We start from the raw sequence: 26730 nt of genomic DNA, 5'->3' as shown, positions 1-26730 counted from the left end.
GAAATTCCTAACTTCCATGTACACAATATATAAAAATTCTTAAGGACATGAATCAAAACAACCAGAATCCATCTCCCACATGATACAGGGTTTTTTTTCTACCTGATCTAAAATAGTTGCTTAGTGAGGTCCGTCTCCTATTTTACTTATTGTACCTAAAAGGACTTAATTTTTAACATTCATAGGTAAAATATGGGGTAAGAGCTCAACTAGAAATGAAGTTTCCAAGCAGCTAGAATTCATGTCTAAAACTTATATTTCATTCATATTAAGTCTGCCAGCTTGGTCACACTGGCATTAGTGAAGAAAGGCATTTTATAATAAGCATAGAGAACCTGAGTCAAAGCTACATCATTCAATGATGATATAATCTGGGACAAGTTACTAGAAGGTGTGGCCTCATTCCTTACCAGAATAATACATATAGTATGAGGTTTCCTAGCGGGTTATAAGGGGAAGAATGTAAGACAGTGCCTGTTACATAATTACAACTCCACATTTATGGGCTCTCTTCTCATATGATCACAGTAATGTTAATAACATAAATCCAGGCCATGGTGGGTGCCAGATCTATATGTTATCACTCCTAGGATATATGCTGGTTCAGCCCTGGGCTAAGGCAATTCTTTTATATTCTGTACAAGTCTATGTCCAAATAAGAAGGGGTTGTCTACCTAAACTCAAAGGGACATAATTTGGTTAATCCTCAGCTGCTGTGTCCAATCACCATTCAATCACACCCCCTCCTGTGGCAGGCTGTCCCTCCAGGCGGCTAGTGTCACTAACTGTGCTACCTGGGCCTCTCCAGGTTCATGAGTATTGATTCCATCTGTCCAATTTGCAGGCTGCAGGACGTGTCTAAGCAACCATGTATGCTGCCCTTGGCCCTGGAGGGCAGACAATGGTCTGGCAGGATGGAGAAAGGAGAGTGACTAGGATCAGCCCCAGGGCTGCTAACCCAATCAAAGGAAACGGGCAATTTGATGGGCAACAGCCTTCACTTGGAGGCTAGAGAGGGTAAGCAATCCAAGAAGAGTGACTCATCCTACAACTCAGAAAAAAGATTCCCTTCACATTTAATAAAACTCAAAAAAAGGACCAGCCTCAACAGTAGGATGTAGACAAGATTAAAGCAATCATGGCGCTCAGTGGCCAACAAGGGCACTCAAAACCTTGCCAGACAGTTTGTAGGTTTTTCCTTCAATATCCATCATATACTTAAAAAACTCCTAACACTAAAGCTATCAGGTCCTTCTTGGAGAAACCAGCCCAGATCAAGCTAGAGCACTATATGAATGACTCAACATGAGCTTTTTAGTTTTTAGTTTAGAGACCTGGTCTATGTATTCCAGGCTGGCCCAAAATGATCTATGTAGCTCAATTTGTCTTCAAACTCATGATCCTCCTGCTTCAGTTTCCCAAGTGCTGGGATTACAGGTATGTACCACACCAAGTTCATTTTAACAGAAACATCTCCATTCACAGGAACTATTCCACAGGCATGCATTGGGCAAAGGCTTCATGACATTAGCAACTCTTTCTGCCAGCGCAGGATCCTGCCTCTGGTGGTCCATGGAAAGATATTCCTACCAATGCCAACCTCAGAGCTACAGCTAATCTCCAGATACCCTACTTTTCCCTTACTAAAGTGAAGAAACAGACAATGTCTAGCATGTGAGGTATGCTATACTGTCTATTATTTCCTTGTAGTGACTCTCAAGTAATAATAGTTTCTAGGAGCACTATGCCTCATGCCTCAACTCAGGTTTTTTTATTTTTGTCAGTTGTGGGGCTTGAACTCTGGGCCTGGGTGCTGTCCCTCAGCTCTTCAGCTCAAGGCTAGCACTCTACTACTTGAACCACAGAGCCACTTCCGGCTTTTTCTGTTTATGTGGTGCTGAGGAATCAAACCCAGGGCCTCATGCATGCATGGCAAGCACTCTACCACTGAGCTACCTTCCCAACCCCCTCAACTCAGGTTTTAACAGAAATTCAGCACTGGAAAGCACAACAGAGAAATCTGGTAAGGACATGAAGATTCAACTGCTGGAGGATACCAAAATAGGACAAGAAATTCATTAATAAGAGAGAATTTCCCAGGGAAATTCTTACCCAGGTACATAAACTGCAATACAAGAGACTCTACACGACAGCATTTTGTAGCGAGTAAGGAGGGAAATAAGTGTCTACCATTGGGGGAGGGGGACAGATAATAAATTAAGTGTGGTAACCATATACTATGATGTAGCAGTCAGAAACCATAGGCTGGATACACATGCAGCAACATAGATACATGATTTTTTTCAAAACAGGCTGACTTGTCAGGATTTACACTTCTGGTGGTAAATACTTGGGAGTTGGAGATGAGAGGATTATATTTTGAGGTCAACCCAGTCAAAAAGTGAGCAACTCTTATCTGAAAAAAATAAAGCAAAAAGACAATGAAAACCTTCCCTAAAATCTTTATGATATAAATTTAAAAATCATAATCAAGAAAAATTAGGAGAATGTGGTTTAGTGGTAGAGTGCCTGTCTAGTATGCATGAAGCCGTGGGTTCGAATCCTCAATACCACAAAAAAAGAAAAGGCCAGAAGTGGCGCAGTAGTTCAAGTGATACAGCACTAGCCTTGGGCACAAGGACAGTGCCTAGGCCCTGAGTTCAAGCCCCAGGATTGGCAAAGAAAAGAAAAGAAAAGAAAGAAAAGAAAAGAGAAAAGATTAAAGCAAAAAGGGCTTTCCTCCCAAAGGGGTAGAGGGGACAAGCTGACTGATTCTTTATTCCCTTCCTTGACCATTCTTTCAAAGGCTTATTTCATTTGAGCCTCCTTAACTATAGAATTCAGAGTTTACTACTAATCTTGGGGGCTGAGGAATCAAGGGCCTAGTGAAAACAATGAACTCCCTGGAGTACTTCAAAGGCCAAAAATATAATTGCTTCTGCTGTCTGGGCTTCAAATGGTTAATGTTCTTTTACCTTGGGGCTCCTCACACCAAAAGCCCTTTGACTCCCAGTGTAGGTCCCTTCTCTTTCCTCTGTATGCCCAGTATCCAGTACTCATGCCACGATAGGTGACTCTTGGTCATTTAGCATGATTGGCTATTTTATTTACTTTTCCACTACGATATAGGGCAAGGACCAAGTCTCTCCACTTTACTTCTCAGCACCTTCCTCAAGACCTGGATCACAGTGAGAAGTCATCATATGCTTTCTGAATGAATGCATGAATACATGAATGAAAGATAAATGAAATTATTTTATTTGATGGGAAGAGCAAGAGAAAGCTGGAAGAAAACTGCCTCTGCCTTGCCCAGTATTCTCTCACCTGAAGGTCCAAATTAGGCTATCAGCCTCTCCTGAGCACCAGGCCCTTCCTGGGTGACAGAACATGAACAGGAGGGTGGTCCCGGAGTGGCAGCTCTTGGGATTTGGGGAATTCTCTGTAGAGCCACAGCCAATTAATTTGCTGATCAGGCTGTAATTAGATTAGAAGTGGGAGTGCATGTTGGAAGGCTTGCTGCACTGATCTCAATGAGCTCTTGCTTTCATACCCCAACTCATGGGAGGGCAGTTTCATTGATTGATGTTAGGCTTTCTGCTCTTGGTGGCCGCAGGGGCTTGGGGAAGCCTGTGGTGTGAACTGAGGCTGGTGCAGAGCCAGGCACGTGTCAAAGATGGCTGGCAAGCAGCTGGAGTTGGTCAAGCAAAGAGGGGCAGTGATCCCAGCTCCAGGTCATCCTCACACAAACGAACTCCAACTCCTCCCCTCCATCCCCACAGCTAAAGCACAGGGTCACTGTGCTGAGTGTCAGGGGCTGGAGAAGACAAAGAGTGATCTATTCTCAACCCAGCACACACCTCAATGGAAGGAAGAAAGAAACCAAGAGGTCACAGTTGAAGAGCTTTGCTAGAAAGCCAACTGAGCTGTGGCTTATTCAGTAACCTGGCATAGTGGCTGATCAGGAATACCGGGTGGCCTGAACAGAGGCATTGGCCTGTGGCATGGGGCAGGAGCAGAGGAAGGAAGGGCAAGAACAAGTTTTTTTTTTTTCTCTTAGAAAATAAAGGCAGAACATACGCTACTTATACAGAAAATATGTTCAAATTTCCTCAAATGAGGATACTAACTTACTTACCTTAAAGTCAGTAATCATCCATAATAACAATAAAGCAGCCAGTGTGTTAGACACTTTACATTCATTATTTCAACAACTTGTAGTGAGGTACAGTCCCATTTTATAGGTGGGTAAACTTAAGGTTCAGCAAGATAACCTGAGTTATCTAAATGTGCACATTAAGCACAAAATTCAAGCTGGTGAATGATCCCCTAAGTCACATTAGTTCCAGCTCTTCTGCCTATACATCAGTCTTAGTATCAGGTAGTTACTAAGCTCCTACTCTGTTGCTATCAGGGACAGTGACATTTTCAGAGGGCCATTAAAACAAAGTAGGTCACAGCAGCTAGTTGATATAAGGAGGCATCTTTGAGATGGACAAGGGACATCAGTTGTGGGCCCAAACAAAGGTGACATAATTAGGGCTAAGAATATATCAAGTAGAGAACTAAGGAGCCAAAGTTCATTCATCACAGCTCTCCAGGACAATCCCAATTTCACATCTAAGTATGCATAATTCTGAATCTGCATCCCTGACTTTCAATCTGTGGCTCATAATATGAAGTCATTAAACCTATGGTCCAACTAATTGTTAGGGCTTCTTACTACACTATAGACCTAGACTGTAGGCTCTTTGGGGGAAAATGAGTCATCAAAGAATGTCAGGGTTGGTTCAGCACTTAGACTGGGTTTAAAATCACAGTGATGAGAAAAATAATAAAAATAGTTTTGTACACCTACTGTGTGCTTAGGATGTACATAGGGCATAGCCCATTCAGTTTAGCACAGTATGTGGAGGTAGGTGCTATTATTAGTCCTATTTTGCAGATAAGGAAACTGACAACTAGTTAAGTCTTAACTCAAAGCAGTTTAACTCTAAGTCTCTGTTCCTCTTTACCAAATTATAGACCTAAGACTTTAGGAAAGCAGAGGCTTGCCTTGGCCATCTGTTTCTTCACAAGCAGGGCCCACAGGGCAATAAGTACTTTTCAATCCATTCTGAAGCCTAGCTGCTGTACTGCTGACTCATACTAGGCATTCACCGACTTTTAAAGTCAGCTCCTAGAATGGGCTTCTTAATATTAAGTAATATAGATTTTAGTTTTTGTTACTGACCTATATACTCAACCCTGCAAAATTTTTAAAAATTAAAAAACTTTTCTTTTTTTCTTTGCAGTGCTGGGGTCAAACCCAGAGTCTTGTATATAATATAAGCCCTATATAACTGAGGTGTATGCCAAGTCCTAATCATTTTTTTACAAACAGATTTTAAAATCATGATTCAAAATCACTGTTATAACTCATGGAGATAGTGTTTTAGTCCCCAATTCTTTTGCCTAACATGTCTTCAAACATTGTTTGGTCTGCTGATTTAGTTGGCAACTATCAATGACCTAAATAAAATCAGTGATATAATTACTGAACAGAAAAGAGCCCCATGGCTCACCTCTTGAGTCTGCTCTCCAGTCTGATGTTCAATCCTATATAAACAAGCCAGGTCACTCACCATTTATTCATCTAGCTATATTGTTCTCCACATATTTTATTCATATAGATGTTGCAAGAGACAGCCAAATACCTAGATGAAACTCAAAATGCATTCACTGTGTCTGCTAGACCACAGTCCCACCAGCCTGGCAAATCTGTTAAAATAAGCAGCGATGGAATAGCTTCTTAGAAGATGCCTTCTAAGTAACATAAAAGGAAGTGGCTATGTGGCTCAAGAGGCAGAGTGCCTGCCTAGCAAGAGAAAGCCCTGACCTCAAACCTCTGTGCTGCCCACAATGAAAAGGTATAGAGAGTCAGGCAGAGATGGGGAGATCCAAATTCAAAGCTATTCCTAGCAAAAGCATGTTTGAAAAATAAGCTTAAACTAAAAAGGGCTAGAGGCATGGCTCACATGGTGAGCACTTGCCCAACAAGCCTAAGTCCCTGAGTTCAAACCCCAAGAACCACCAAAAAAGAGATACAGGTCTGTATCCTATCATAGTCCCTGAATAATACCTATGGGGTTAGAGGTGTGGCTCAGTTGGTAGAGTGTTAGAAAAGAAGCAAAATTGTCAGATATCAAAAATACCAATTTGAGTTTCAGTCTTGGACCAGAGAGAGAGAAGGAGGGAGAGAGGGAGAGGGTGGGAGGGAGAGAGAGGGGAGGGAGAGGGAGGGAGAGAGAAAGAGGGAGAGAGAGAAAGAGAGAGGGAGGGAGAGAGGGAGAGGGGAGGGAGAGGGAGGGAGAGAGAAAGAGGGAGAGAGAGACAGAGAGAGCGGGAGAGAGGGAGAGGGGGAGGGGGAAGGGGAGGGGGAGGGGGAAGGGGAGGGGGAGGGGGAAGAGGGAAGAGAGAGAGGGGAAAGGGGAAAGGGGAAAGGGAGAGAAATAGCTAGGCTTATCCCAGTGGTTAAACCTGATGAGCACTGGATGTTCTTCTTCCTCAATCAACACTCTTCATGAAGACAAAGCTGAATGCAGAGCCCTAGGAAGGAGCAGAGCATTGGAGTGTAGGTGGGGGTTCCCTGAAACTGTCTTGTTAGGCAAATGAGCTGGCACTGCTTTCGAGGGAGCAATGTCTTGGGTTGCCTGAGGTTGAAGTATGCGTCTGCCAAACTAGAAACGGGTGCATGTTAGAATTGGAATATCATTACTACAAAACAGGATTATCATGAACGACCATTGCAAATGGGATTAGAAATGATTCTTTGTTACTCAGAGATAATCAGCCATAGCAGCAGCAAGCAGTAGGAAAGACATCAAGCCCAGTACACTTTTCTGGAAGCATGGTGCTGGCATGCCAGGCACTTAGCCAGAACCCTCACCCAACCTTCTTTGCTGGGAAATACTAGGCACTGTTCTAAATTGGGCAGATGGCCACCTGGGACCAAAGCCAGCCAGCTATACATCATGCTTAGGAGTCCCATGTTCTAAACCCAGATGTGCAGATAAAAAGGAATGAAAACGAATCTCCAAAGCCCTACTACTTCTGAGTTACCTATGAGTAACTGATGAGACAAGTAACTAACTCTGCCACTTTTATCAAAGATAGGCAACCCACAATTAGCAGTAATATCCACAGTAATAAGAGCAGTGAAACTCATTGAGTATTTGCTATATACCAAACACTGTTCTAAGTACTTTACATATATATACCGAAACCTCATTATAGCCCTTTGAGGTCATCTGTTTATTATCTCCCGTTTCATGGCAGAAAAGACAGTAACAGGAAAGTGAAAGAATATCCCAATGGTAGGTAAGACTCCGTGTGTGTGCGTGTGTGTGTGTGCGTGTGTGTGTGTGTGTGTGCGTGCGTGTGTGTGTGCGCGCGCGCGTGCGCGCGCTGTTCCTGGGGTTTGAACTCAGGGCCTGGGTGCTATCTCTGAGCTTCTTTTGCTGCAGGCTAGCACTCTACCACTTGAGCCACAATTCTAATTCTGGATTTTTTTGTATTTATTGTAGATAAGAGTCTCAAAGACTTTACTGCCTGGGCTGGCTTCAAACTGTGAACCTCAGATCTCAGCCTCTTGAGTAACTAGGATTATTACAGGCATGACCCATTGACACCCAGCTAAAAAAATAAATTTAAAAAAATGAAAGCAAGCCTGAATTGAAGTCAAATGAAGTGTGTGATGCATGCCTATAGTCTCAGCTACTTGGGAAGCAGAGGCGGGAAGAGCTCAGGTTGAGACTAGACTATATAACATGTCTCAAAAAATAAATTTAAAAGATTAAGAAAAGGAAGCGAGGAAGATGAGAGAGAGGGGAAAGAAGAGAAAGGGAAGGGGGGTAGGATGAGAGGCAGGCAGGCAGGCAGAATTAATTGACCTGATTTAAAGTCCCAGTATCCCTCAGTGCATCCATAACTGTGCTCACTTCCCTTTCCTCAATAGGTAGTGAAGTCCAGTAAAAAGACCTAAGTTTTGGGTTGAGGATTCCAGCTTCAAATCCTGGCTCTTTCACTAAGTGGACAACTCTGGGCATCTCTTCCCTATCTGTAAGAAGGAACAGTTAAAGGCCTTCCTTTGGGATTGCTCTCAGGATTACAGCAACCAAAAACCTGACACAAGTCTGGCACACAGAAGGCATTCAATCAAGGACAGTCAGGAGATCAGCTAGGCAATAATGAGCTGAGTGAGAACCTTGGGCAGGGACTCTATGTCTAAGGCAGCACCTCCACTTACACAAATTCCCTCAAGGATCCACATTCAAGCACAAACGTAGGAGGACCCTACCAGTATACTCTGCCTCTGGCTGGCCAGCAGTAAAGGAGAGCATCTTGGGGAAGCTGCCAGAGGTCTATCTGAAAGGTCAGCACTGGCTCTGGGCACCAAGACTACTTGTGAAGCTACAGCACCCAAAAACAAAGGATTTGTCCTACAGAATAGCCATATGGCAAGGGCTGCTACTTTCTTAAGGACAGGTTTTAATGCTAACTCAGTACAGTACAGGGAAAATAAAAAATGCTAAAAATGCTGTGAGAAAAATTAAAATGTTTTTTCAGGCAAGGATGGTAGCATTTTAAAATTAACAAAGCCCAGGTACCACATCCAGGAAGGCCTTGGCAAATGCGTGTTATCCACTCATTATCTCAGTTCCTCAGGGATCCTGGCCAAGCAGGGAAGGCAGTGCCGGGAACCAGTTCTTCCGATGCTGATGAAATGCACTCCGGGAGCAAAGGCAGGAGGAGGGAAGCAGACTCTCATGGGGAATTTCAAACAGTTCCGTTGGTGCTTCGTGCTCTGCCTACATCCTCTGAGCTATGAACGCAGCCCAGCAAGCCTGAGTAAACTTAAGTCTTCTTTTAGGATCTTACTTCCTGAAGTATGTATTCATCTACATAGAGGTTTCCCTGTTTGGCAGTCTAGGGGTAAGAGTCCAAGTATGGGAAAAGCAAAGTCCCTGTCTGGCACCCCAGACTTTCTCTTTGCTAGAATGAAGAATCATATACTTGAGAGCTCATAAGCCCAGTTTGCTATTCTTGTGGCAAATTTATCAGTATTGTATACTGATACATTAGTATCAGTATACCATTAGTAACAGTATTTCAATACATCACTGATAGTGTGAATCTATATATCTTCATTTTCTATTAACAACTGAAACACATACAGTACTCTCTGATGAGATACCACTAACAAGAATGTAAATATTCTTAGTGACCATTAATACAAATTAATTTAGAAACTTAAAACCTGAGTTCTCAGTATGCCAATGGTCACAATTAATAATGAAAATTAAAGGACAGCTTTTTGAAAATTTGTAAAAAAAATCAGTTTATTGAGTATCATTTACACACAATAAAATTCATCCCTTTTAAGATATACAACTTGCTGGGTATCTGTGGCTCACATCTGTAAATCCTAGTTACTCAAGAGGCTGAAATGTGAGGATCACAATTCAAAGCCAGTCCAGGCAGAAAAGTCCCTGAGACTCTTACTCCAATTAACCACCAAAAGGCTGAAATAGTGGTGTGGCTCAACTAGTAGAGTACCAGCCCTGAGGGGAAAGCTAAGGGGAGAGGTTTTAAGCCCCAATACAAGGTAGGTATTTTTTTTCAAGATATATAATTTGATAACTATATATCATGCAACCAATCACCATAATCGAGACAGAAAATATTTCCATCACCTAGAAAGTTCCTTTTCTATTTATAATCACAACCACTAACCTGATTTCTGTCCCTGGAGTACTATCTTCCCCAGAATGACATATAAATGGGCTTATGTTGGGTTTAAATGAGCATAAGGCCTTTGAGACTCATCGATGTATGAATAGTTCGTTCTTTTTTTCACTACTGACTATTATTCCATTGCATGGATATACCATAATATTAGTCTACTTGTAGTTGATGGGTACTTGTGTTATTTCCAGTTTGGGCAATTATGAGCAAAACTGCTATAAATATCTGTATGTAGATGGAGATGACATTGCTTGGCTGCATAGTGTATGTTTCATCTTTATGAGAAACTGTCAAAGTGCTTTCCATTTCTCTTCTATACCACTATTCCCTGCACACATACTCTGCCATCAGAATATGATGACGTATGCTCTATCATCAGGGAATAGTGGTATGGAAGAGAAGTAGTATGATTTAGATTTTTATAATTTCTAATTCCTCAAAAAAGAACCTGTCAAAACACATGTCTGAAAAAGGAATAGTATCTGGAATATAAATACTTTAAGGTTACTGGAGAGAGAGGAGTAGACTTGGTAAGTGCTCACAGACTATTTTTATCTCCACTACATGCACCCAACCATCACCAGGGCTTTAAGGAAAGCTACATCTGGAGAAATGGCTGTCCTATAAACAGCTTTTGGCCTCCCAGGCTTTGCACCTCCCAAAGGCCTGTTCTGGTCCACCAGGCTCCTGGAATGGTCAACAGTCGTCACACTCCACTGCTGGCTATTGTCCACTGGGAAAGGTAGGAGGCCCACAATCCATCCCTCAGTGAAAGAGCAAATAGTGGGGCCTGTGGCTGTTTGGACATCAAAGTTGAGCAAACAGAGTTGGCAGACCCTGCCTCTCCGCCTACACATCCTGCAAACGCTATCTGAAGGAGCTTCCCCAAGGGGGTCATGACTTTCAGCTTGTCATAGCACACATCAAAGTTTGCACCACACACGAACTGGGTGCATGGGTTCGAATCAAGTTGCCTAAGAATGGATACCCAGTCATTGTGTCCAGCTTTAATCTTGTGTTTTCCCAAATAATTAAGCCTTCTTGCTTATGAACTTGTGACTAAGTAAAGCATCACTGAGAGGTTGTAACATCAAAGTGCTTTCCACCGTCTGTCCATGTTTGGTAAAATTGGATTTCTTTTCCTTCTTAGAGAAAAACTAATTGAATTTAGCTAAAGGCTCCATATATTTGTACTAGCCAGGGAAGTCTGTGCTAAATCACAGTGATCATTCTGGGACCCTGTGGCTTAGCCTTTAGCTAGGCTAGGTCAGAGTGTACCATAGAATGAGGCACTCAGACTCAGGCTAAACAAGAGCCTTGTGGCATGGCTTATAAGGGCTCACTGGAGAAACAGGACAGATCCCAGCGACTACTGCTTGAGTCAACACTATACTCAAGCTGTTACTAAGACTGACCAAAGGACCATCCTAGTAGAAAGCTGGTAAGCCTTGGGCAGAATGCATAGTGAAGACAATGGCTATCACATTACTCAAATAGTAGAAGTAAGCTTCTTAAGGCAAAAACTGTGACTACTTATTCTCAACTCCCCCAACAGCTCAGCACATTAGCATACAATTTAAGATAGTTTTAAAAGATGCTTGCTGGATGCATAATATAAAAAGTATAAGAACCAAAACTCTATCCCTTTTTGCCTATTAATGTAGGTTAAAATTTAACCACACTAATTATCAAATTTATAACATGGTACTATTTACATAAAATTTTAACACAAATAGAAGTATATAACACAATAATCAATACCTAGGTAAAATTCAGGAGACTGATGCCTTCTTTTTTATTGCTTGATTTACTATCCTGCATTAGTTGTGTAAGGAGAATTTCATTGTGATATTTTCATATATGCATATTGTACCCCATCAAATTCACTCCTATTACTATTTTTCACTATTTTCATATGTGCAAATAAAGTCCCTTGACCTAATTCATCCTCTATCTACTCCGCCCAACAAGAGCCTATTTTGTCTGTCATTTGTCTTTTAGTGTATATTAATTGTAATTAACTTTAGGGTTTCACCAGGGTTGTTTTGTACATGCATATATTTTAATCAAATAACACCTTAATCAGAATAACTATTCCTCTCTTTCCCAGTCTCTTATTATTTTTACAAAACCAATAAGCCTACTTTCAGGAAAGAAACAGTCTGGTTCAATCCTGATATAATTATGCTTTCCTTTTACCAATATGATTTCTGATCTTAATCCAGTTTCACCTTTCCTCTCCATTATTTATATTTGTATTTAGTTTAGAATACTTAAGACTTTTTAGAAATAAGGGAATAAACCAGGCACTGATGATTCACATTTATAATCTTAGTCATTTCAGAAGCTAAAATAGTGAGGATCAGAGTTTGAGGTCAGCTTGGGCAGAAAGGTTTGAGACTCCTTCTTAACCAACTCCTTCTTAACCATCCCACCTGTCATCTTAGCTACCACAGGAAGCTAACACAGGGGGATGCATGGACAGGAGGTGAAAAACCTACCTTGAAAACAAACACATCAGGCTGGATGCTTTGGCGCAAGTCTATAATCCTAGTTACTCAAGAGGTTGAGATCTGATTACAGAGGTTTGAAGCTAGCCCAGGCAGATAACATTGGAGATGAGAGATTAGAGATGAGAAAGACTCTTATTTCCACTTATCTCCAAATAACCAGCAAAAAGTCAGAAGTCATCTGGGCAATGATGGCTCAGGCCTATAAATCCTAGCTCCTCAGGAGGCCGAGATCTTGAGGACTACATTTCAAAACCAGCCTGGACAAGGAAGTTCATGAGACTCTTCCAAGGCCCCAAGTTGAAGGTCTAGGACACACACACACACACACGCACACACGCACACACGCACACACGCACACACGCACACACGCACACACGCACACACGCACACACGCACGCACGCACGCACGCACGCACGCACCAGAAACTAGAAGCATAGGTGATAGCTCAAAGCACCAGCCATGAGTACAAGGTCTCGAGTTCAAGTCCTAGTACTGTCACAAAGAGCTCACACACACACACACACACACACACGCACGCACGCACGCACGCACGCACGCACCAGAAACTAGAAGCATAGGTGATGGCTCAAAGCACCAGCCATGAGTACAAGGTCTCGAGTTCAAGTCCTAGTACTGGCACAAAGAGCTCAATAAAGGGCTCAAGGTGTAGCTCAGTGGCAGAGTGCCTGCCTAACAAGTTTTGAAGTCCTAAACTGAAATTCCAGTATTGCCAAAAAAAAAAAGGAGTAAATTATAAATGGTTGTACATATTTTAAAGATTTACTACTATGGCACTGTATTTCCTATTCAAAACTAAATAATGCTGTTTTATTTTAAGCAGGGAGAAGGGCTGGGAAAGGGGGCAAATTGATTGATAAATATGTGTAGAGATGAAATCCGCCTGTATACCTAATGTAAGGCAATAAAGGAGAAAAAATGAGTTAATAAATACACACAGAAATAAAACTGTAAAGAAGTTAAGTTCCTTAAAAATTAAGACTATTGTACTATGTATCTCTCAAGCTAGAAGATGCCTGAGGGTGATTCAGCCTTGAATCAAGCATGTTGCTTTCTACTTTCTCTCCATTCAAACCCAATACAAAAGAAGGGGATTTTAGGCCTGGCCAATATGACTGCAGGATTCAGACTTATTTGATAAGACTCAGCATAAGGAAAAACTTAATGGCATTGACATGAAAATCCTTCAGGACTATTCACTCAGCACCTTTCCAATGAGCCCAGCTTACCCAGACCACTATCTTTCCTGGCTTTTTTTTTTTTTTTTTTTTTTTGGTTTATCACTGATAAATAGAACATGTCAAACAGTAGAGATCCAAAAAGGATTTCTGATATGAAAAAAATCCAAGAGTGTGCATTTTGGGGGGGGGGGTGCCAATACTGGGACCTGAACTCAGGACCTAGGCACTGCCCTTGACTTTTTTGTTGTTGTTGTTTCCCTCAAGACTAGCACTCTGTCACTTGTATAGCTCCATTTCTAGCTTTTTGGTGGTTAATTGGAGACCAGAATCTCAGGACTTCCTGCCTGGATTGGCTCTGGTTTTAACCATGATCTTCAGACCTCAGCCTTTTTAGTACCTAGGGTTATAGGCTTGAGCCACCAATGAGCAACCTTTTGAGATAGGGTCTCATTAGAGAGCCCAGGCAGGCCTCAATTCTTCTTTCTCAGCCACCTGTGTGTTGCATTTCATAAGCACGCATACATACCTGGCTAACTATGCCATTTTCAATAGAACTTTGTCTCCTTAGATATTTGTAGGAAGAGAAGTCACAAAATGAATTCTTAAAAAACTAGTAATTAGCCGGGTGCTGGTAGCTCATGCCTGTAATTCTAGCTACTCAGGAGGCTGAGATCTGAGGATCTCCAATAAACCATCAGAAAACCAGAAGTGGTGCTGAGGCTCAAGTGGTAGAGAGCCAGCCTGGAGCTGAGGAGCTCAGGGTCAGCCCCTCAGGCCCAGAGTTCAAGCCTCACCAGACAAAAACAAAAACAAAAAAAACACTAGTAATTAGTTCTAAGAAACAAAGTAATAGGAGCCAACTCTGTTTGCTCAACAAGCATCCCTTATTTGCTAATAGCCTTAGATAAAGACAAAGCAATCAGTTAAACCAACAACTCATTAGATTCCAAGAGAAGTGTCCCCAAAAGCACATCTAGTAGCTATATGCCATTAATTGACAGTATTCTTAAGAATAGTGCTATTTCCTATTTAGTCTAGACTCTGAAAATACAACACATAGAAAGGAACACAATCTCCTTCCTTTCCACTGGCTGATGAAAAACATTTGCAAGTAAGGAAGGATAGGTAGGGTGGATTACCTGTGGTGAATAAGCATGTGTGTGTTTAGTTATAAAGAGGTCTGACAAAGTCATCAAGAATTAAACTCACCATTTATAACCTGCAGCACATATGTTGTTTGATTTGCTTCCTAAAAGAACACAGCATCTGTTGCTAGATGGGATCTCCTCACCCACTCTGTTTCACTAACACCGTCCATTCTTCCTTGACATCAGTGATTATACTACACTATGCCTCTGTACTTTCATTTCTTTTCTACATTAGACTACAAGCTCGCCAAGGTCTCTGATTCTCCAAAGACTAGCATAAGGTCTGGCTTAGAACAGATATTTCCTAAATGTTTGTAGAAATACTAATTTCTCCTTGATACAATATTCACTAAAAACAAAAACAAATGACAAAACTGAAACAGGCTCTGTTAAGGCGCTAGAGGTATCTGCAGGAAGGTGAAGATCAATGATCAAGTTTTTTTTACATGTATGCAAACAGGACAATGAAATCATTGAAATGGTTTTAAAAAGCTAAGAGCTTGCTGGGCTACAGTGGCTCACGCCTGTAATCCTAGCTACTCAGGTGGCTGATATCTGAGGATCAAGGTTCAAAGCCAGCCCAGGCGCCAAGGTGAGAAAGTCCATGAGGCTCTTATCTCCACCAGAAAACTGGAAGTGGCTCTGGGTTCAAGTTGTACAGCCCTCGTCCTCAGCTGAGGGACAGCATCCAGACAAAAGTGGGGAGGGAACCAGGTGCTCATGGTTAATGCCTAGCTACCCAGGGGGCTAAGATCTGAGGAATGTGGGTGAAAGACAGCCTGGGAAGACAAATGTTAAGACTCTTACTTCCAAATAACCAACAAAATGCCAAAAGTGTGACTGAGTTCAAGCTCCAATATTAGCATACACAAACACACAAAAAAGGGAGCTGGGGAGGAAAGATAAGGAGAGTGAAGTTGATGGAGTATACCACATGCATATATGGAAATGTCACAGTGAAACTCTCCTTATACCACTAATGTACTAATAAAAAATCTTGGAAGAAACAAGTAGGAACAAACCAATTTCCCATAGAGAAACAAGTGTCCAAGAAGTTCTAAAATTAAACTAATGGTCAAAACCAAAACTAAGTACAACTCTATGAACCATAACACTTGTTTATATCAATTTTGTGTGTGTATATTTGTATGGTAGAGAAGATTTAAACCAAGGTCTTAAGCATGCTAGTTAAGTGCTTACCATCAAGCTATAGCCAACACACATCAGTGATATTTTTAAAGAATAAGTGCTTGAGCCTGGTGCAGGTGGCTCACTTGGAATCCTAGCTGAGACCCAAAAGATTGCAGTTTGAAGCCAGCTCAGGTACTTATGTCCAAGAGACTCCATTGCCAGTTAACCAGCAAATGCTAGACTAGAACATGGCTCAAGTGGTACAGTGCCAGCCATGAACAAGAAAGCTGAGCAAGAGCACAAGGTCCTGAGTTTCAAGCCTCAATATTGGCAACAAGATGGGCTGGAAATGTGGCTTAATGATAGTGTGTTTGTCTGGCATGAAGCCCTGGGTTTGATTCCTCAGTACCACATAAACAGAAAAAGCTAGAACATTGGTGGTTCAAGTGGTAGAGTGCTAGCCTTGAGCAAACGCAGCTCAAGGACAGTGCCCCGGCTCTGAGATCAAGCCCCAGGACTGGCAAAAATAAACAAATATTGGCACACATTAAAAAAAGAAGTTAAAACAACAACAGACCTAAGAATAAATGGGTGGAGCTAATGATGGCAAAAAAACTGAGTGATGGAAAACATGATGAAAAACACACAGAAAAACCTATCAAGGACAGCTAAGTCTCCTAGCCAATTTGAAACAGATCACCCTCTGCAGTTTCATGACTGGCCTCCACATTTAGAACCCTTCAACCCCAAAGCCTGTGTAGATCTGGGGGTGCCATGGTCTCAAAGCCATAAATGATAAGCTGGAATCCAAAGCCACATCTCCCTTCTACTAAATAGGCCAATATACCATGAGTGGAACCCCTTACCTGAATTCATCTCCTTACCTCTGGAGAATACAACAAGGATTATGCAAGGGTGGCAAGGGAACACAGCCCATTGCTAGCTATGAAAGCCCTGGATGGAAAGAGATTCTTACCTGTCATTACGGCTAATGGCTGCCACCATTAGTGCTGTCCACCCAAGTTTGTGCCTTGCATTGACATCTGCGCCTTCTGACAACAGTCTGAAACGAGACAGAGGGATATTCTCAGTATATGGCTTATCATAGACATACCTAGAAATAACCATAGAAGAAATGACAATCAACAAACATAGAGGCTGGACAAATCTGGAAACTGAGACCTTTGAAAACTGAATGGCCAATCCCAGTGTCTCTGATCACTCTGTTGATACAGTGACTGAGATAGGTGCTGTGACAATTTAAGGGAGAAAACAGACCATGGAACAGAGAACCACACAACTCATAAGGGCTCACAACAGGATGCAGGTGAACAAGGGAAGGAGGAAGGCTTCTATGAGGAAGTAATGATCAAAAGAAGTTAGTCCTATAATAGGGATAAGGGAGGAAGAAATGTTTGAGACAGATGGGGAACATTTCTTCACCCTGAGGAAAAAAAAAGGTGTATATAACACCCTGTTAAGAGGTGTGGTGCACTGTGAGGGGAGTATTGAGGAAGTCAGGAAACTCTCCTTTTGACTTCTAGTTTGGAAGATTTCTTCTGATGAATTCCCAGAGCCTCCTTACTACATATGCAGTAAAACCTTTTCATGAGGAAAGAGTTTTTCTTGGCTACAGATGTTAAAAGACTAAGAACTCTGGGGACAATTTTCTTATTGTGTCTTTTAAATAAGTTTTTTATTGTGAAAATACTGTACAGAGGGGTTACAATTACATGAGCAAGGTAATGAGTACATTTCTTAGCAAGCATTGTTGCCTCTTCTTTTCTCCTACCCCCCTCCCCAAAATTTGTAAAGTTCATTTTTCGACATAGTGTCTTGTACATCTCATTGTTGCAATGGGTCAACCTGTATCCCTATTTAAACAATTTGTTTCTGGGGACAATTTTCTGTGAGATGAAAGTCTCCTTTCACACAAACCATGTGATACTGTGGGAGCTTGTGTCTCAAATGCTTAAGAGTATGGATGGAATTCTGATTCTTATTCTGAAGGGAAGGCTCACTTCTTTGGTAGTTGGTCCAGCAGAAAACCAGAACATGCTCATGAAAATTAGAGGTTTCTTAGGGAAGACTGTGCTTAGAAATTCAGGAAGTGTAAAGATGGGCACCAATCAAGGCAAAAGGAACAGGAAATAATGGTGAGGACGGAAGGAACATCTAGTGACCACCAGGAAGATCCATCTGGGAGACAGTTCATAGTAAGAGAAGCAGACAACTGCTCATACATGCACAACTAGCACAGGGCCTCAAACTAGATGAGGAGGGCAGAGGTACAAACTGTTGTGAACTGTGGAATATTTTTGGGAACATGATCCAATTTCTGTACAAAAAATATATGAGAGGAAGGGTGAGCAAACAGTCATTATGTTCAATTATACACTACATAAAAATTGAACTATGGGACTGGGAAGGTGGCTCAGTTGGTAGAGCGCTTACCTTGCATGCATGAGGCCCTGGGTTCCATTCCTCAGCACCACATAAGCAGAAAAAGCCAGAAGTGGCACTGTGGCTCAAGTGGCAGACCACTAGCCTTGAGCTGAAGAGCTGAGGGACATCGGGACAGCGCCCAGGCCCAGAGTTCAGGCCCCATGACCAGGGGGGGAAAAAAAAATTGAACTATGTAACTTGAGGGCAGGGATGAGACAGGGAAAGGAGGTAAGAGAACAATGACATGAACTAAGATGAATTGTGCTCATAATCTTTCAGAATTGGAATTCTCTTATTAAACTCAATATATTTGCCAGGCACCGGTGGGTCACGCCTGTAATCCTAGCTACTCAAGTGGCTGAGATCTGAGGATCAGGGCTCAAAGATAGCCCAGTGACTCATCTCCAACTAACCATTAGAAAACGGGAAGTGAGCCAGGAGCTGGTGGCTCACGCCTGTAATCCTAGCTACTCAGGAGGTTGAGATCTGAGGATCATGGTTCAAAGCCAGCCAGGGCAGGAAAGACCGTGAGACTCCTATCTCCAATAAACCACCAGAAAACCGGAAGTGGTGCTGTAGCTCAAGTGGTAGAGCGCTCGCCTTGAGCTGAAGAGCTGAGGGACAGCGCCCAGGCCCAGAGTTCAAGCCTCACCACTGACAAAAAAAAAAAAGAAAATGGGAAGTGAAGCCAGGCGTCAGTGGCTCACCGCTGTAATCCTAGGTACTCAGGAGGCTAAGATCTGCGGATCACGGTTCAAAGCCAGCTCAGGCTCTCATCTCCAATTAACCACCAGACAACCGGAAGTGGTGCTGTGGCTCAAGTGGTAGAGCACTAGCCTTGAGCTGAAAATCTAAGGGACAGCTCCCAGGTCCAGAGTTCAAGCCCCATGACTGATAAAAAAAAAAAAAAGAAAGAAAGAAAAGAAAGAAAGAAAAGAAAGAAAGAAAGAAAGAAAGAAAGAAAGAAAGAAAGAAAGAAAGGAAGGAAGGAAGAAAGGAAGAAAGGAAGGAAGGAAGGAAGAAAGGAAGGAAGGAAGGAAAAAAGAAAGAAAACAAACCAGAAGTGGTACTTTGGCTCAAGTGGTAGAGTGCTTGCCTTAAGCTGAAGAGCTGAGGGACAGTGCCCAGGCCCAGAGTTCAAGCCCCACGACAGACCGACAAAGGAAAAAAAAAAAAAAAGGAAAAACTCTTAATATTTAAAAAACGTATTAGGAGCAAAAAAATTATATATGAGCACACACATATTTTATACAACATCCAAAGGTTTATAGCCCTCAAGAAGCTCTAAAATACAATCTTAGCCTAAAGCACTGATAGATGTTTGGCAGGGAGGCTAAAAATTCTGCATCTTAGACAGGAGGTCTTCCAGAAACTCTTTTTTTTGGAGTCATTGAAAAGAGTTTCAAAATTCTCAACACAGATTTTAATTATCTACTACTGCACAAAAGAAGTTGGCAATAGGGGCTGGGAAGGTGGCTCAGTGGTAGAGTGCTTGCCTTGCATGCCTGAGGCCCTGGGTTTGATTCCCCAGCACCACATAAGCAACAAGAAAAAAAGCAGGAAGTGGAGCTGTGGCTCAATGGTAGAGCCTAACCTTGAGCTGAAGAGCTGAGAAACAGCACCCAGGCCCAGAGTTCAGGCCCCATGACCAGACCCCCCCCCCAAAAAAAAAGAAGTTGGCAATAGGAAATTTATTTGTCATCCTTTCTGACCTTTCACCAAAAGCAGTCAAGCTATCACTCAAAGTTTTGAGGCAAAAGAATTATAAAATTAACTTAATTGCTTAAGCAGGCTGAATCTACAAGAGGATAGTAGTGGAAAAAATGACAACAAATATCAGTATTAATGCATCACATTTTTCCTTGCTGTTCTCCCAGAACTACTCACCTACTATCTCCCAGCCACCAAAATCAATGTTTAGGACATCCTCTCACATGTTCCCCATTTGACCCTGTGAACATCTCATCTCTGTCAAGCATATCCCAGGAACAGGATATGATGGTATACATGATAGGACTAAACAGCTCCAGGGCTCATTCTAGAATGGCTGCTCCACTGACTCTCCTATTATATGACAGGAGAATTTCTGTATACCCTTTTCCTTGCCAACACTCAGTAGTAGCCACCTTTTGTTGTGGTGGTTGTTTAGTTTTGGTTTTTCTCTTTTTTTCCCTTTGAGGCAGTCTCTCTATTAAGCCCAGGCTGGACTTAAACTCAAATCCTCATGCCTCACCTTCCTCATCACTACACCTACTTAGCAGACTACTTTTTATTTATTTCCTGGTGCTGAGTTTTTTCTGAATGTGGTTCCAGTACTGGGGCTTGGACTCTACTAGATGCTTTCTCTTAGCTTTTTCATTCAAGGCTGGTACTCTACTACTTGAGCCACAGCCCCACTTCTAGCTTTATACTGGTTAACTGGGGATAAGGATATCACAAAGGTTTCTGTTTGGGCTGTCTTGGAACTAGGATTCTCAGACCTCAGTCTCTGGAGTAGCTAGGATAAGAAGGTAAGCCACTAACAGCAGTAGCTGGCTTCTTTTTCTTTTTTCTTTTTTTATTTGTATAGGTCCTGGGGCTGGGTGCTGGCCTTGAGCTTTTTTGCTCAAGGCTAAGTGCTTCACCACTAGAACCACAACCCCACTTCCTGCTTTTTGGTGATTAGAGATAAAGTATCTAATGGGGGGGGTATAAAAGGTATCATATTACTATCTTAATTTGTGATTACACCAAGAATTTTGATCTGCTTGCGGTATACATGTTGTATTGGGGTCATCTTTTTGGTATATTACAGGATTTTCTTTTAGGAGAAAAGACTTAGCAGAATCGGTTCCTTTCAACTTGCTATATAAATGAAGGAATCCAGGGCCCAGTCAGGAGCCTGGAGTTTTGCGTTACAGCTCCAACTCTGTAACCTGCCATTCTAACAACCCAAGAAGGTATACCATCCCAGTAAGCTTCAATCTTTTCATAGATCCACTGAGAATCGCACTCTGTCAGCTCCAAGCAAGTTATAGCATGCAGCAAAATGAAAAATAAAGAACTCTATAATCTGCATGGTCATTCATGGATGCAAACCTTGGTGTTCTTCAGTGAAATTCCAGTGAGAGCTTTCAGGCCCTGTCCAGTTTCCTGACTATCATTCTTTGCAGCCTTGTGGTACTGCATGAAATAAAAAAAAAAGGGGGGGCTGGGAAGGTGGCTCAGTGGTAGAGCAGTTGCCTTGCATGCATGAGGCCCTGGGTTCAATTCCCTAGCACCACATAAGCAAAAAGAAAAAAAAATCCGGAAGTGGCGCTGTGGCTCAAGTGGTAGGTAGAGCGCTAGCCTTGAGCTGAAGAGCTGAGGGACAGTGCCCAGGCCCCACGACGGGACCAAAAAAAAATAAAAAATAAAAAAATCCAAGAAACCTGGTATCCAAATTCTGGGTCTGTCACTCCACAGGGGAAAGTGAGAAAGACAGCATACAGTAACTCACCTTCCTCACTGCTGTGATTATACTTGGGCATCACCACACCGACTAAATCAAGGAAGGGTAGAGCTAAGTTCACAAGCACCATAGCAAAGCAAACCATCAATAACTTCTCCTCTTGCAGAGCGGGTGGGCCCCTTCCCTACTTTCCCTTGATGCAGAGCAGCCCCAAAAGTTAGGACTTCACAAACCATGTCTCCCATTTCATTTTGTTGCAAGTGAATGCTCAGCAGGCAGTCATTTCAAAGTCCTGAGCCAGCTGGGGGGGGGAGGGGGGCGTGACTGCCTACTGAGAGTGGCTGAAAGGGTCTCTGAGGCCTGCGGAAGTCACCCTTGCTCTCCCTGGTGATTTTCACCAATGGACAAAATGCAGCAAGTGAATTAATCTCTTTTAAAAAGAGCAATGCTTGTGACAGAGTCATGTGGCTCTAGAAAGGTTAGGATTCCATCATCCCTGAGATGATGAGTATAATGCTTAATGCATATTGCCACTCAGAGCAGAGGAGCTAGTATGGGGCTGGGGAGGGGGTGGGCCCTGCAGGCTAGACTGGGCTACACAGAGCGATAGAGAGATATCCTGTCTCAAAAAAAAAACAAAAAACAAACACAAACAAAAACAACAAAGGACCAAGTGCTGGTGGCTCACTCTAGACCTGTAGAAGGCCCTTCCCTAATGAACCAGTTTAGGAGGGCAGGTAGTAGAAGATACTAACTGGAGATGGTCCCATGTTCTACATGGGAGACTACAGCAGAAATCCAGGACTAAATCTCAGCTCTTGCACAACTCTCAGGCAGACATGGAATAGTAAAGACCCTCAGTTCAAATGCAGGCCCTGCCATTTACTGGGTGAGAACCATGAAGGAATAATGACAAAATACATAAAAATACTTGGTATGCAATAAACCACTGTGTAAATAAAAGAGCCCGCATTATTATAAGTATTTTCCATTAGAGTTTGCCTCATTTTGGGGGGGGGGATCCAGTCGTGGGGCCTGAACTCTGGGCCTGGGCGCTGTCCCTCAGCTCTCCAGCTCAAGGCTAGTGCTCTACCACTTGAGCCACAGCGCCACTTCCGGCTTTTTTCTTTTTGCTTATGTGGTGCTGAGGAATCGAACCCAGGGCCTCATACATGCAAGGCAAGCGCTCTACCACTGAGCCACCTTCCCAGCCCAGAGTTTGCCTCATTTTAATGGGACAAAGTAAACTAGCATAATACATAAAAGATATACTAGAAATGGGAATATACTAAGTACCTGAAAACATCTGTAGATGGAAAACTGCGCTAAAGTCATAAGCAAGGTAGCGATAGAACAAAAAAGGGTCCCTGGCCTAAGAGCTGAAGTGTTCATATAAGAACAAAGCAAGGGCTGGGAAGGTAGCTCAGAAGTAGAGCGCTTGCCTTGCATGTATGAGGCCCTGGGTTCGATTCCTCAGCACCACATAAGCAAAAAGAAAAAAGCCGGAAGTGGCGCTGTGGCTCAAGTGGTAGAGCACTAGCCTTGAGCTGAAGAGCTGAGGGACAGCGCCCAGGCCCAGAGTTCAGGCCCCACGACTGGACCCCCCCGCCCCCCCCCCAAAAGAACCAAAAGAAAACCAATATAGCCAGTGCCATGGCTCACATGTGTAATCCCTGGTACTCTGGGATGCTGAGATCTGAGGACACAGGTGTGAAGCAAGTAAGGAAAAAATCATGAGACTTATCTCCAACTAACTAGCAAAAAGCCTGAAGTGGCGGTACAATTCAAGCGGGAGAGTGTCAGCTTTTAGGGGAGGAAGACACCTCAAGCGAATGAAGACCTGTCTTCAAGCTTTAGTAAACAGGACACATATACACTCAAAAACAAAAACAATAAACAAACAAAATCAGTCTCTTCCCCTCCACTGGGATCCAGGAGAGCCCAGCAACCCCAAAACTAGAGACAAGGTAAGTTATGACAACTGATCAAGAAAGGGAAGCCTGAGACAGTTAAACTTTTACTTTCTGTTCAGAATTCTTCACTGCCACATTGCTTGAAATTAATGACCATACTACTACTCTTTGTTTGTTTTTTGGTCAGTTGGGCCTGGGCACTGACCTTCAGCTCTTCAACTCAAGGCAAGCCCTCTACCACTTGAAGCACAGCACCACTTTTGCTTTTCTGGTGGTTTATTTATTGGATATAAGTGTGTCAAGGGCTTTCCTGCCCAGGCTGGCTTTAAACAGCAATCCTCAGATCTGTCTCCTCTGAGTAGCTAGGATTACAGGCATAAGCCACCAGCACCCTACTATTCTTTTCTCTTAAACGTTTTTTAGAAAAAATACTTCCTGCCTTTTATGATTTCTCTATGATGAACTGTTGTCTCCACGATCCCTTGTGCTAACCTGGAAGAATAGAGTAGTCATGCAGTTCTCTGTCTCTGCTCGCTGTCAGCATGTCCCTCTAGAAATAAGGACCAGTCTCTACCCCTAGTGTCTAGCCATGATGGCTGTCACATGGAGGGGAACAGCTATGAATGAATGCCTACACCAACTCTCACCAATACTTCTTGTATGGAAGTTCCATATCTGCCTGTCTTTAAAGAACTTAGGCTCCTGTGTGTTTGTGGGAAGTTTCTCAGTCGAGTTGGAGACATTTGTGGCCCTAGGCCTAATGATGGAAGTCAGATTCTAGTCTTTGCTCTATCAGGTACTTCGAGATGTATGGTCCAGGATAAATCTGGGCCTTATTTTTCTCTACAGTAAAATAGGAATAAAATAAAATTATTTCTTAAATCTCTAACAAGTTCTAACACCTTTTAATTTTAAATATATGTAGTATCAAAATGAAAAGTGATAAATGAATTCCTAGTAGATATGTGGTTCTTAGCAAGATTTCCAACGAAGGACAACCCATCAGGCTTGCTATTTGCAGAAGGGAGGGAGAGAGCTGCAATTTTAAGTAATTCTGACTAGCTCTTCTTGGAGGAGGAGGTACCACTTGACTTTTCTTCCTCTTTCTTTATGACCAATCAATACAAAGCGGCCAGTGAACTTCAATCATGCTTTGTTCCAACTTATTTCCGGATCCTTTACAGGAACTGGCCCCCCAGCTGCATCTGGGGAGGGGCTGAAAAGCAGGGAGCCCTGTCCCACCTGCATCAGAGGCCTGGAAGCACTGAGCCATGCAGGCCCAATCATGATCACTATCTGGGCAATTGGACACTGGCAGGAGCTGCCCAGAAGGCCCTGTTTACAGTAATAACAGCACAGGCTAGCAGAGGCAAGGCGCCTAAGGCTAGAATCCCCAGGCAGCCTCCATCTGTGCCTTATCTCCCAGCCAGAGATGGGGGGGGGGGATGGTTTGGGAGGCAGCAAAGACTGCTGTGGGACCCCAGCTTGAGCCAGCAGACTTTCAGGCTTGATGCTTAGATTTCAACCAAGGACCTGGTGCTCAGACTGCACAAACACAAGGCCTCTTTGGCCTTTTGTACTTGCTACTTGAACTAAGCATTCTCTTCTAAGAATCAGGACCCATTCATTTGCAACTAACCCTCTGTAGCTCAAAACCCATCTTCTAGAAATCTCTCCATATAGTCTCATCCTAGTGAGATACCTGCCAACACTGTTATGCGGTGCCACTTTTGTGAGCTAGGCAGGCAGTGGTAAGGGAGGAGAATGACTGGGATGTATATAGCACCCACAACAAATTAGGTGCAATATGTCTGCAACACTTTACAACTGGTTATTTTCTAACACGAAGTTTTAAAATCTCTAAACTTAAAGGATGAAGAATTAATCAATTCAATCCTTCCTTTATATATACACACACACACAAAGGTGACCCAGACAAGAGCCTGCCTTTGTCTCTGTGAGAGACAAGCTGTGTGGCCCTGATAGTTGTATCAACCTCACTCTTTCTCTCTTTTTTTTTTGTCGGTCATGGGGCTTATACTCTGGGCTTGGGCACTGTCCCTCAGTTCTTCTGCTCAAGATGAGCACTCTGCCACTTCAGCCACAGTGCCACTTCCGGTTTTCTGAGTGGTTTATTGGAGATAGAAGTCTCACTGGTTTTGAATCATGATCCTCAGATCTCAGCCTCCTAAGTAGCTAGGATTACAGGCATGAGCCACTGGTGCCGGCTCAACCTCTCTTATGAGTAGGCCAGACCCACCTAACAAGAATGCTATAATGGCTGACTGAAATAGCATATGTAAAATCACTTACATTTCTCAAATGTTAGTTGCTATTATTATAACAATTACATATTACCATATGCCATATAATATAAGTTACATATTATAATATACAATGTGTTAGAATTATAAATTAGTATGATATTTAAATTGTATTTTGTATTATAACATATAATTATATACTGTATGTTATATAAGTAATGTTAATAAAATATTACATCTATATTATTGTAGGCACACAGAGAAGAGCTGAATCACAACTCCTCAAACACTTTCTGGAATAAGTGAATTAAGCTCAGTGCTAGGTGAATGTTGTTTGTTCCATCTCCCTTATGGAAACTGAGCACACATTAAAGTACAGGGCCTGGGCACTCTACCACTTGAGCCACAGTGTCACTTCTGGCTTTTTTTGTTTATGTAGTGCTGAGGAATCAAGCCCAGAGCTTCATGCATGCTAGGCAAGCACTCTACCACTAAGTCATATTGCCAGACCCTACTAGACTATTTTATATAAGAAACTTATGCTGAGCACTGGTGGTTCACACCTGTAATCCTAGCTACCTAGGAGGCTGAGATCTGGAAATCTGCTGTTCAAAGCCAAAAGGTAAGATTTCTCTTAAGCCCAATTAATCAAAAGTCCAATTAATCCAAAAAGGGTTCTTGAGACTTATCTCCAATTAAATACCAAGAATGCCAGAAGTGGAGCTGTGGCTCAAGTGGTAGAGTATTATCCTTAAACAAAAAGGCTCAGGGATAGAACCCAGGCCCCGAGTTCATAAAAAAGAAAAAGAAAAAGAAAAAGAAAAAAATTTGTGTCTTCTGATATCCACATGAAAAATCCTGGAACCGGCCCCTTATGAATATCAAGGCAAACAGTCTTATTTT

The 26730-nt window shown here is 42.5% G+C and overlaps 1 protein-coding gene across 3 annotated transcripts in view; it reads right to left on the bottom strand.

The window, feature by feature from the left end:
• The window catches only part of Clpb (ClpB family mitochondrial disaggregase), a 130997-nt gene that overhangs the window by 87557 nt on the left and 16710 nt on the right, over positions 1-26730 (bottom strand). For all 3 annotated transcript variants that reach the window (XM_070035088.1, XM_070035089.1, XM_070035090.1), the window contains exon 3: positions 16752-16838. In XM_070035088.1, coding sequence (XP_069891189.1) covers positions 16752-16838 — 87 coding nt within the window. The remainder of the gene's footprint in view (positions 1-16751; positions 16839-26730) is intronic.

Source organism: Dipodomys merriami, unplaced genomic scaffold (assembly GCF_024711535.1).
Source record: "Dipodomys merriami isolate MVZ:Mamm:240054 unplaced genomic scaffold, mDipMer1.0.p SCAF_25, whole genome shotgun sequence".
NCBI lineage: Eukaryota > Metazoa > Chordata > Mammalia > Rodentia > Heteromyidae > Dipodomys > Dipodomys merriami.
The sequence above is the reverse complement of the archived record's forward strand: the minus strand, read 5'-3'. Positions and strand labels throughout refer to the sequence as shown.